General features: G+C 43.0%; 1 protein-coding gene across 1 annotated transcript in view; it reads right to left on the minus strand.

The window, feature by feature from the left end:
* The window catches only part of pde4a (phosphodiesterase 4A, cAMP-specific), a 50,177-nt gene extending 37,225 nt beyond the window's left edge, over positions 1-12,952 (minus strand). Inside the window, exon 1 of the mRNA XM_026164569.1 lies at positions 11,573-12,952. Coding sequence (XP_026020354.1) covers positions 11,573-11,868 — 296 coding nt within the window. The 5' untranslated portion in view covers positions 11,869-12,952. The remainder of the gene's footprint in view (positions 1-11,572) is intronic.
* Between the last annotated feature and the right edge of the window lie 217 nt (positions 12,953-13,169).

Consider the following 13,169-nt stretch of genomic DNA (forward strand, 5'->3'; position numbering starts at 1 on the left):
GACATCATTTTACTGCTGGAACTCTTGGAAATCCGCCTCACCTCCAACAGGGGACTGGAGCTAGTTATTTGTTTGTTTGTTTTTACTCTGATGCCAGAACCACTGGCTGCAGAAACTTCTAATTTTCCCATGATTTTACATGACAAATGGCGCAGTCACTGAAAATGGGCCATTAGTCTTGTTATTTAGCCTCTGGGGGCAGCTGCCAATGTTCTGGGGTTTACGGTGTAGCCAGTTGATATCAGAATAACTGATATCTGAGCCAGGTTTGCAGTCTCCATATGAATACAGATTAATTTTACAAAATTGTTGTCAGATGAGACTCAGCAGTTTCACGACTATATCGGTGCGTTCCTCTTTTGCTCTCCACTATTTTAAGCAATGAAGAATTTAACCACTCGGACTCGGAGATGGAAACCACGAACCAACCAAATAATCTTGTGAAATACCTTCACATTCTGCATTTTCACACGTACATACACATTTGTAGATGTATTTCAGTTGTGAACATCTCCATATTTACCTCTAATATGAATGCAAAGAAGCATTGCTCCTGCTGTATTTTTTCCCCTATCACCTTCTCCATTTGTCTTTTTCTTTCACCGACCACTGATGAATGGGCCCTTATGATGAGTCTTAAAGGTGCTGAAGATGTTAATAGTGTTATGTTCTCTTCTAATGGGAAAAAAGCAGGAGATGAGTAACATATATTTATCAGCAGAGAAATGAGTGAACCTGGGGAGCCAAGTGCCCCCTGACTGATGGCAAAATGATGGAGGAAGAAGCTGCGACTGGGTAATGAGGCCTGAGTGGCGTGATAGAAAAAGCAGTCACAGACTGGCAGACCGTTCCAAAACGTCAGAGTTGGGGAATATGGGCTGTGAGACTCCGCAGTATGTCCAAACAGAATGGATGTCTCCCACTCTGCGAGTCCCCAGACACTTTCCGTCTCACAAAAGCATTCACACGAGCACATGCTCGCACACAGACTTGCAGCCACAATCGTTGTGCCAGTGTGGCTTTCTGTCTGCCTTTCACAGACCAGGATTCAATGAAAGCAATGCACAGGCCTCATGCGCCACGGTTAAGCATTACTTTTCCACTGGCAGCACCAGACAGGCCTTGCCATGCGCCATGTGGAAACTGCTGGAAAAGGCCGGAAAGCTTGGAAACCAAATCAAAGTTTCGTGACGGCGCGACGTCTTGAACACATCTTTAGGAGATGCACCATGCCCTGCAGGGTGTGAAGTGAGGACATTACACACATACTCACACAAGTCTTTCACATTATCTCTCTGTTTCTGTCCTCCAATACACACACACAATCGCACACTCCACACTGATGCACAACCAGATGCTCTTGGACTAGTGCGCAGAAGCAGCCACATTCAATATCTTCCTTATACATATTGAAAAACAGAATGGAAACTGAAATAAAGTTCAATAAAACACTGGGAGCTCAGGCTGGTCTGGTTTAATCTCATTACACTGACAGCTGGAGGCTTCAATTCCCCCCCCCCCCCCCCCCCCTTCCCCATTTATATCACCCTGAGAAAGAAAGACCGGCGTTCATGAGCACAGCATCAGTGGCTTGTGAATCTACGCCCGTGAGTAGCAAGGGACACGACCAATCGCAGACAGGTCTTGCATCAAATCTGATGTGACAAAATACACAATTGCCATTGATCTGTGAAGACAGCAGCTCTCTGCCTGTATCCCCTAGACACATGTGCGCCTCCTTGTTTGCCACATTTACCTTCTGTTCCTTTCCAGTCTTCTTATCTTCACACCTTCCCCGTAGCATGGGCTTCTAACGTCCCACCTGTGTGACGCAAAGGAACGGACTGTGGTCTGTGAACACCAGGGCACCCTCCCCTCCCACGCAAAACCAACACATTTCCCTGATTGGATTCAGCTGATTTTAGCTGTCTGTCTGTGACTTCAGACTCTGCTGATGCAAAATATGTGAGGATTAGGTACTCTCGCTAAGGGACACTGGGAAACTTTTAGCCGTGCACTGTCAGTTCTGTGGATTGCACCAGAAATCTTTCAAGCTTTTTTCTGGGGGGAAAAAACCCCCAACAACACAAATGAGAAGCTTAGGGGAGGGAAAACTTGCATTGAATGAGAGAAAACTCAGTTCTGTTCTTCTTTATGGAAACCCTTCATAAGAAAACCCCCAAATCACATAAGTAATCACACAATAATCCCTTGACGCACAAACAAACAGAGCGAGAGGGTGAGACAGGATCGCTGAGGAAGAGAGAGAGAACTCGGACTACACTTCTGCTCTAGACCCTGCACAAGAAAAAAAATAAAAATTATATATATATATATATATATATATATATATATATATATATATATATATATATATATATATATATATATATATATATATATATATATATATATATATATATATGCTCTCCATCACGTCACCTTGAACTGAAAAGTAGCATCAGATGAAAATACCCCGAGCCCTCAAGCCATGTGTGTGTGTTTTCTCTCCCGTTCTGCCCTCCAACAACCTGAATGTTGTTGCTTTTTAATGTGCGAACACATTTGCTCACACTTGATCTAGCAGGGGTCAGGAGCTGGAACTGCAGCTCTTTTTCTAACTGAGAAAACCGAGTTGTGCATCTGCCTACCACACCTTCAGTCAGCTATAAATCATAAGCTGCTTCATGCATTATGTAAAATGCACAAGTGTTCCCACAAACCTTGTTGCAGCTCCACAGATGGTTTTTTCCCCCTGTGTACACATATATTCCTCACACAAACCTATTGTATGTGTTTTAATTCTATATGTTGCTGAGTCTTTCCCTGTTAGCAGCAATAAAAGACAGAAAAAAAAAACTATTTTACCTTGGCCTTGAGAAGAAGCAGCATAACAATGTGTTCTTAAGCCCCAGCTGGCGTTGCCATATCTGCAGTATTGTAAAGTGAAAAGTGCAGGCTATTGTTGATACTCTGGCCAGGCACTGTGAGTCATTATAACATATAATGGGCAGTGACAGTCATTTGGCATTGAGCATTCTGACAAACTAAAGATATTAAATTAAGAGAAATGTAAATTATTAAATGAATCTGAAAATATCCTGCTTTATTTGAGGAATGATTTGTTCATTTGCAGGCTTGGAGCATTCTCTTTCAAAAACCGTCTCGCTGCTTGTTTCTTACTCTGTAATAAGGCTACAGCACAAGGTTATTTTTGTTAGTTCCTCTTCATTTGTAAGCCCTGGTTCAGTGTTCGCTGCGTGTACAGCACTGTGGAAAATGCTTGAGCTGCCCCTCATTTCTTTATATTCTCCTGAGGAAGTTAAAAACATGTGCACATTTATTGAAACATACATGAAAAGACAGTGTATAAGGCAAATGCTGAGTACAATTCTAATAATCTTGAATGTTGATTTTTGGGACCATATTTAGTTTTCCACACAGTCTGGACCCTCTTAGGGGAGCTTTCTTGTCATTTCTTTAAGTAGTCTTCAGGAATAGCTCTCCAGGCTTCGTGAAGTACATTCAAAGCTCTTCTTTGGATGTTGGCTGCCTTTTGTTCTGTTCTCTGGTTTAATAATGTTGAGGTTCGGGCTCTGGGGAGGCCAATCTGTGACTGATTGTGTTCCATTGTGTGTTTTTTCTTTCCAGGTATGCTTTTACTGTGTTGGCAGTTTGTTCGGGATCATGCTGAAAAATAAAGCCGCTGCCAATCAGATGCTTTCTACATGGTATTGCATGGTGGATCAAAACTTAACGGTACTTTTCGCCATTCATAGTTCCATAAATGTTCTCATGATCCTCAACACCACTGGCTAAAATTCTGACGAGGGTTCAGCAAAAAACAGATGCACCAACTGAAGGTCCAGATCCATCTATCAGGTTTGTTTCACATCTTAGCTGGATTTTTTTCTATTTCTTCTGCCACTTCTTCTTTGGTGTCCTCCACTTGTTACCTCAGATTTTATTAAGGATGCATTGCACACAATGCTGAGATAAGCCACATTTTCAGCTGATACCTACCAGTATACCAAAAATACTGTTTTATGCCTGTCAAATTATGTTATCGTCGGCATCTTTTATAGCTTTAGCTACAGAAATTGGAGCAAAGGATGTATTTTGTGACAGGCTGCTTGGAACAAAGTGCCTAAAGATACAATTTAAAATTGGCTCCTTGCTAAGTTGTCTGTTATGCTGAGAATCAACACTGGTTCATCTCTTGAGTTTAAGGCTTTTTATGCTTGAACAACTCATAGGTTAAAGTTAAATAGTTCAACAAATAAACATAAAAAAATTACATTTCTTTGAAAGTGGTTAGATGGATGAGAACTGGACTGAAAATGAGTAAAAAAGCACCCAATGTGCAAAGAAAAGCTTTGAGAGACCTCTAAAAAGCACTTTAAATACCACTTCACAAGAAAGTCTGGCCCTTGGGAAGCAAAATATGAAGAAATGACAGGTGGCTCAAAACTTTTGCACAATACTTTCAGTTTAAATTTAACGGTGGTTTTGCTTTTTCACATGAAACTACTTTCTTCTGCTCTATATGTTCTTTGACTGTTAAAATAACAAATTATTATTTCACCTTGAAAAAAATTGTACGTTTTATATTTAACTACTACCCAAAAACACTCAAATATGTTTTAAAAACTTGATCATTCTTTGAGACTACTGTTAGAAATTATAAAGAAATAATTAGTGGTGGGTGTTTTTTTTTTTGTCAAGTGTCATTCCTGCAGGGGACGACCTAATCAGAGCAATCTTTGTAATCGCCTATTTCCAAGGTGCACATAGAAGAACATCGATATTAAAGAGGTTAAAGCCTTAGTAACACTTGAGTCATGGATCTGGATTATTCTTCTGAATCTGATTTGAATGAGGTGATAGATTTTGTGTATCAGTTACTGTTGCACCTCCTCCCTATGCATGTGGCGTGTGTGGAGTGATGAGGTTGAATCAGCCTTACAATATAAAGAGATGCGATTCATTTCCTTTTTATCTCTTTTTCTCTTTTTATAAAATCTCAAAGACTATTCAAGTTTTTTAAGTACATTTGCTACTTTTTTACTTGATAATTTGTAGCTATAATATTACCACCATCACCACCCACCTCGGCTGTCTAAATTAGCACACTATGAAAGATTTTTACTGGCATATTTAGCAAGCTCTCATGCTGTTATATTTTTCATAGCAACTGGATATTATTTACTGTTGTTTTCAGCATTTTTCCAATCAAGCTCACACAGTAATAGTACTGCTGAGTCAGACTGGGAATGGGCAAAAAACAATCTATTTCCTGCTGTATTTCTGTCCCAGGCGCTCTATATCTGTCAATAATAATAATGATATACAGTCAACACCTACGAGTATGATTTATGCCGTAAACAGAATAAAAAATGAGAGTCTGAACAAAGCGTTGGTTGTATTTGTTGCCTTAGTGTACAAGTCTGTGACACGTTAAGCCAGCATTAAAGCCATCTGTTACTCTAAACACGTATGACAGTCTTCCGTAGTCATCCATATAGCTGAAACTGAGCCAGTAGTTTTGGGCGGGAGCTCTGTCCTGGGGCACGAGGCCTGGAAGCGATATTTCAGATGAGATGTTGGCATCAGCGGGCAGCTGAACACAAGCGTGAGCATCCCCCCCGACGAGTGCGCCCTCTAGGTGCACACCTTCATCTGCTCCAGCCGTAATTTGCTGTGAGTTCTTAATTTAAACTCGGCACTCTTTGAGCATTCCTGACATGCCTCACATTAGTCCGACACGGTGCTCTGCTCAACAGGTGGCTACGGTTTTGTGCGCTCTGCTTCACTGAACGCGTGCTGCGCTGACACGCCGCTGACAGAGGGGTTGTCAGACTCACTCATTCAGACAGCTCTGCACTGAGACAGCAGCCTAAAGCGCTTTTCAAGGGGGTTGCCCCCTTTGCGACATCATCAGAGACCGCCAGCTGATTCTGATTGATGGTGTATCACCTGCTTGAGCACCACATGGACACAATATTCTTATTCGTCGCTCTATCTTATAGGGAATCTCACACACGGGCATCATGTTGCCGTTTTCTATCAAGCTGAACTGTTTGCTGAGAGGTGAAAGACTAGCACTTATTGTGAAATGGAATACGCTGCACATTTTGACATTTAAATACTCCCAAGTCTCAGCAATAAAGACCTTTTTCTTGGTATGAAGTGGGCGATTTGATTACACTAAAAGGTTTTTCCTTTTAGTTCCCCTTAGTGCCTTTGGGCTCGAAGAATAAATTACTATTACTACTAAAAAAGAAACGCTTTATTTATTTATTTTGTATCAGACGAAAACTAAATCCAAGGAAATGGGTGATTGTAAATCCATACAGGAAGCTTTACAGAGTACTGTGTGTATTTTAATCTCACAGCATGATTAGGATGCTGTTTTTCCCAACTTCTCTTTGATGCAAAGGCTGTTTGAACTCCTTTTTTTTAGTGGCAGCTGATTTCCAGCCATGTGATGAAGGTGTTTGTGTCTGCCATGCCCTTGAAGTCTGTGATTTTTCAAGAAGCGACTGGAGCATGAAGAACTAAAAATCACATCAGTATAAAAACCTCGTTTTATGGGGAAGAATATAGGAAGAGATGAGGCGCTGCACACTGTTGGCGGTGGGAAGTTCATTTCACTGCCAGGATGTGAAGGTTTGAGATTCAGATATGGCTTTGAGGAGGTGGGGGGGGTGAAATAAGAGATTTATGATAGTGTGCTTAATGCCGCTGTAAGCAAGAAGAAGGCTATCAGAAAGCATCTTGACGCTACTGGGAACCAGCGAGACGGGCCACACAATGGAAAGACAAAGCAGAGAGCAGAAATAGAGATGGAATCAATACTCTCCATTTACTCTGAGGTGAAAGGAAGCACTGAGAGGATAGGGGATCAAAAAGAGAGACATGCAGCAATCAAAGACTGTTATTTTAATGGACAAAAGACTGATTCAAGCAGTATAATTAGATAAGAAAAGGAAAAAAATAGCCATTATGAGGCTTATCATCATCATAGTGGGCATGTTGAAAGAGGTAAAAGAAAGTATTGCATAATCAACTGTGTCAGAAAGTTCCAAAAAGGCGATTTAATGAGCATGAGCGTGAAAAGGAATAGGGACTAAGGGGCTGTTACAGACTAAATGTAAGCAGCTGCAGCAAACACGGAGATAATCGTGGATAACAGGTGGACTTGTTGTGCAACTTGGATTTTTGATGCCGATGCTCACTTTGTTTCCTCTTACTGGGATCTCTGCCCATCCGCACTTGTTAAAAAGCACACACACACACACACACACACACACACACACACACACACACACACACACACACACACACACACACACACACACACACACACACACAAAAACAACAAATGACTGGTGTATCACAACTCTGAGAAGATTCAGTGTGAAATCAATTAAAATGCAAAGACGCCAAGGTTTCCAGTCGATTCTTGAAGCTTAGCTGACGCCACTAAACGTGGTTACAGGAGGCCCGAGTGTCTGTGGGAGAGTCTGCAGGCAAACAAAGCGACGAGCAGAGAACAAACACAAAGAGGGACCTTGAATGAGGGGACCTATACATTCCCTTTGAGCAGACATCTGTTCGGTGTCATTGCTGAGGAAGGTTTTACCTGGGGTATCCGCCTGAGCCAACTAAAGCACAGTGAGCACGGTTCCAGTCCGTGTACTGCCTCCAGATACTAATTAGTGCTGAGAGCAGCGAGAAAGCACGATGTATTCACAGAAGAGCGCAATCTGTAGCCTAAACAGATGCTTGCACTACCTAAATGAGATAAGAGGTCTATTACTTAACGCTATTAAAACGCTTTTGGTGGGGAAGTTCCTGAATGCTCTCTGTATGAGACTTGGATCTCCTGTGTTAGAAATGCAAATGTATGATCAACAGCAAAATACTGCTGTTGTGGTAATTAACTGGAGCTGTACCTCATTATGAGCTAAATTATTATGGCAGCCGGCCAGTCACGCAGGGAAAAGAGCAGCTACAGCTTACAAATCAGCACTAGATCCCTCGGTTGGAGGGAGGAGGGGGGAAGGGGGGGGGGTGTAAAGAATGCATATGTGGTAGGTGAGGAAGTGAGCAAGCCTTTGGTTTGAAATTGTCGCAGAGGTTGCTGTGATCAAACTTCAATCTGAAGCCCTCAGTTCTTCAGCTGAGATGCATTAATATTCCCTTTTTCACCTTATGAACATACAAGTCATGATGCATATCCAGCGGGATCTGCTACGTACTGACAAATTATACAGTCGAGCCCATCAAGTGCCTTAGGCTTTGCCTTTTTTGGGTAAATGAAATCTATTCTACAAATGCACAAAACAAGTAACCATAGCAACTGAATTGCGGGAAGAGCTGTTACTCGTTCAGTGTCAGTCATTCATTTCATGTCGGAACTTCCCAGAGCGCATTGGGCATGGGACCTGATGGCTGATACGTTCATATTAACGTCCTCTGACAAAAGGCATGACAAGGCGGTTGAACAAAAGACATCGGGGAAATGCAGAGGAGGCAGACTGACACTCTTTGGGGGGGAAGCTGATTGCCACTAAGACTGCCATTTTGTAGGATAGAAGTAGAAAAGCTGCAGACTGGGATTCTTCAAACAGTTATGCAAAATCCCTTTTGTGTATTCCCCATCCGCTAGACTGGCGACTGTTGGGAGTGCTTTTTTATCAATAGTGAGGGTTTCTATTACAATTCCCTGAACCCTGTCCAAAACAATTTCACCAGAAGCTCTCAGGCTCATTGATCTCTTGAAACCTCCTCCAGATGAGGCGCTGACCGACTCCTTAAGGTCTTCCACCGGGTCAGTCAGCACGCAACAAATCAAAGACCAATTATTCTTCCACTCTTCTGGAAAAAGAATCCTTATCTGGTACAGTTGGTCTTATTGTGTTTGCACAAAGCTAAAAACATTGAATTCGCATACATTAAAACTTAGAACCATCTAACCTGTCACCGATTCATGTTTGCTAAATTTGCGATGCCTTCAGAACATTTAAATCTAAGCAGATTTTAGGCTCTAACTGTTGGTCACTTCCTTGCCATATGATGGGGCTTGGAGCAGGGGCCTCAAATATACAGCGAGCAAGAGCCGGTCCAATCCGCCTCACTGGATGGCTATATTAAGTGTGAAAATTACAGGGGGGAGGGGGTCTAATTTGTTGCTGTATTTTGCTGCAAGGCACATTGTGTTGCAAGTCCCAAAGAAAGGATCAGATCATGAGAGTGATTGTCCAAAATGTCATTTAATCTTAGCAAGAGGTCAGATTTACAGCCTTCCTATTTCTCCTGGCCTTCTACTGAGACATATTGTGAAAATATACTTAGTTATCTCAGACTGTTCACCTTCTGATTTGTGAATGGACGGCTCCTTAAATGAGAGCTTGTTTAAAATGTACTTTGAGGAAAATTTCCAGACATCTGCATGTAAATAAGAGCATTCAGAGTGGTGAAAGCAGATGTGCATGAAGCTGCCTTCCATAGGCCACACTCAATGCAAGTTAGCCTTGAGCGAAAGAGCACAGCGCTGCTGGATCAACATAGATGTTTATAAATACAGTGAAGCGATGAGGCATCTGCTTGAAGCATCCATTATGTGGACATAAGCAAAGAGGCAGAATTTACAGTCGCTGCAGTATGTGAAAATAATAAAAATAGCTCCAGCACAGTGGAAATACCTCTGACCTCCCATTGATGTGAAAAGAGGTAAAACAAGGCCTGTTGGAAACCATATGGGCTACAGGTCAGACACTAACCTGTGCACAGCCCACACATAAATACCTCCACACACATTTCACCACCATCCGTGACACACAACATTCAACTAGCAGCCTCCATTCCTCCGTGCACCCTCCTTCCTGACCAGTGTGTAGCACAAACACCCACTGATCGCACACATCACTTTACGAATGTGCTAAGGAACATACACGCACACATGAACACGCACACACAGTTGGAGCCAGCTCCGTGTGCCCTCAAAACTGAGCTTGTTGGAATCGAATTATCTCTCTTTCTCTGCCCTCTCATGGTTTGCCGCCCACAGAAGGAGAAGGGCAGGCAGAGTCAGTCCCAATGCACTAAAGATTGGACTGCCTCAGAGCGTGTCCTGGGGACTAAAATACAAATCAGTCCTTCCTCCAGTCAGCTGGAGTTGGCCTTTCTCCCAGGGGCCTGCCGGGAAGGCCGTCTGTGGCATTGAAAAGAAAAAAACTGGAAAGACAACGAGTAAAAGAAAAAAAATGCTAGACCCCCACATTTCCATTGGGACCCACCACACAGCCATCAATGTGTCATCAGTGTGACAATCCTCTTGTTTAATGTGGTAGAGGCATGTTTGTGCTTCATGAGTGCATGGGAAACGTTTAGGAGGATAATAAGGCAGTTCTAAGCAGTCCAACATGTAAACTAACGCCTTGACTTGGAGGAACATCAGGGGACTTCAGGTCATACTGAGAAAAGAAGGGAAGAGGGAGCAAACTAAAAACCAGCATAAGCACGAAAGCCCTCGTCTTTCTCTCCATGACAATCACTCTTTCACAGACAAGAATAAAAAAGAAAAAGAGTCACAACCAAGACTTTACTGCCTATGTTACCAGGCAGTAAATTATTTGCTGTTATAAGTTAAAAAAAGGCGACAACACTGGACAAAACATCCTTATGCTGCACTCTCAGTGTCTCCTTAAGAGGATAAATGGAGCGTTTGTTGAGTGAGGACAAAGTAATCGTATCATAATCATGCAGTTCCACGACTCACTTAATGAAATGCCTTTAATCAAATATGTTTGATTAACATCCGTTGCTTAATTTGATTTAAGTGCTAGTGCAGTTTAGGTGTGCTGTGTCCTCTCGTTATGAGGCAGTGAATTTTTTACTGTCATGTCTGATCACAGAGCAGCAGTGTGTGCCAGCTAGATGCTTCCTGAAGCCATCTGTGTGACATTTCTGTGACACAAGTCCAGGTAACACTGCATCTTATTTTTTAGCCCACCAATTCACCACAAAAAGAGGGTCAAAGGTCAGGGAGACCTACATTTGAATTTAGAGACTGTCTTGATAAGGAGTTCATCAGCAGGGCACTTTTTTTTTTGCTCCAACGCCCACCTAGCCCCAAACCGCCCTCTGAGAACAAACTGATGCAGTCCCGGAGTGCGCACGCCGGCGATATCTCTGTCTTGCACGCACGAACGCACACACCAGACCTTTGATGCCATTAAAACCACCGAGCTTCATGTTACTTATCAACTAGTATGCTGACGCTCTTAACATTGTTAAGGTGCTCCTGCGTTTCGAGTGGGCGGCCTGGTTTGCGCTTCATACCCATCTGACAGAGTCTATCCAAAGACGCATAACGCATCTGTACCGAAAACCCACGCGTCCCGCCTCTCGATAGAAAGCGCTTCATATCAGTTAACCCTTCAGGCGCACTGCGTTATTACGCACTCATTAAAATGCCCCCACCCCTCCCCCGTTTACGCATATGCCTTGTGGGCTGTCATGGGCTATTATTGGGATGTTTGGAATGCATCTCTTTCTCGCCTACCGTTTGTTCCCGACACAATTTCCGATGGATGTGTTTGTGGTCCCGTGGAAGGAGGATGGCCAGGACATCCGAGACTTTTTCAGTCCCGGTCTGTCGCTCGTATCCACGGCGTCGGAGCGCTCCATGTGCCGGTGGTGATGCCGGTCTGTGTCGGAGTACCCCCGGTGTTTGATTTTGATCGGGGTCCGGGGTTGCCTCCAAAGATGCTGCGGAGGTTTCAGAGTCGCCTGTCCTTCCCGGGGAACCGGGAGCGACAGGGACAGGCTCTTCTTCGAACATGGTGGTGGTTCCATCATAGTGCAACAAAAAAAAAAAGAAAAAAAAAAGAAAAAAAATCTTTTTAACTTCTTGATTAAATAATATGGCTGTATTCGCTTATTTCAAGCACAAAACAAAACATGTCATGTCCCTCTCTGCCATTTGATCTCTGAGAGAACAAACCAAAGTGACCAAGTCCAGCGCAGCACCGGTCTCTATGCTGCTTTCTGAATAACATCAAAAAACTGCCACAGTGGTAACCTGACAAGTCATCCAAAAATCAATAATCTCATTGTTCTCGGTGGAGATCAGTTTTAGTTTATCCCCAAATCTCCAGTCTTCCGTGATCCTCACCAGTTCGGGGTTTTGGTGATGAGACACCGGTCCTGCTTCTCCTGAAGTTTGACGCCTCATCGCCCATGGCGCACAACCAGATGACTGTATTTATTTTAGAGAATTTATTGCTTTTTATTAGCCACTTATTGCAGAGACACACAGATCGCCGGCGCTGGCTCTCCCCGCTTTCTTTCTCTGTCTCTCGCACTCTCTCTCTCTCTTTCTGTGTGTGGTATTATTGCTGTCCGTATGTTTTTTCAGCAGAGCTCAAATTTCCAAGCAATTTCCATTAAAGTACTCAGTCTATCGTGGTTCGTGTAGAGCTACAGCATCTCTGTGCGTACACCAAGCGCAGAAGTCTTCAGCAATTCCTCGGTGGAGATATTTTTCTTCTTCTTCTTCTTCTTCTTCTTCTTCTTCTTCTTCTTCTTCTTCTTCTTCTTCTTCTTCTTCTTCTTCTTTTTAACTAAAAGGCTTAACAGGACTCAGAAGCTTATCTTTAATAGATCAGGATGCTGAAGAAAGGTTGGACATATCCAAAAGGCATAAGCGATCCTTTGCTGTCCAGATTTTCTCTGCTTCAGTTTTTCTTTCTTTCTTTTTTGTTTCTTTTTTCAGTCAGAATGCATCGTAAAAGGAGAGAATTCATAGTTGCGGTGGTTCAGTCATCCTGTGCAGTGTGGGCCATTATCTCCCCATCCTCATATTTGCTGGAGTTCGACGGCAAACACTGGCTTCACCACAGCACTCTCTCTCTTCTCTTTCTCTTTCTCTCCCCCCCTCCCTCTGTTCTGGTCCATCCAGTCTCTATATGGTGGATGGGTGGTTGCTCTCCTCAGTGAGCACTGTCAGCACTGGGGGGGATTTAAACCATTTATTTGCACATCCATTATGCTTTGCCCCCTGTCTGCTCACTTGGCATTTCCGTGAGAGAAAACAAAAGCAACAAATTGGCCAAATCATGTCAGCTGAGAAAGAGTCTTATAACATCTGATATGCCATC

This window comes from Astatotilapia calliptera, chromosome 4, assembly GCF_900246225.1.
Source record: "Astatotilapia calliptera chromosome 4, fAstCal1.2, whole genome shotgun sequence".
In the NCBI taxonomy this organism is placed as follows: domain Eukaryota; kingdom Metazoa; phylum Chordata; class Actinopteri; order Cichliformes; family Cichlidae; genus Astatotilapia; species Astatotilapia calliptera.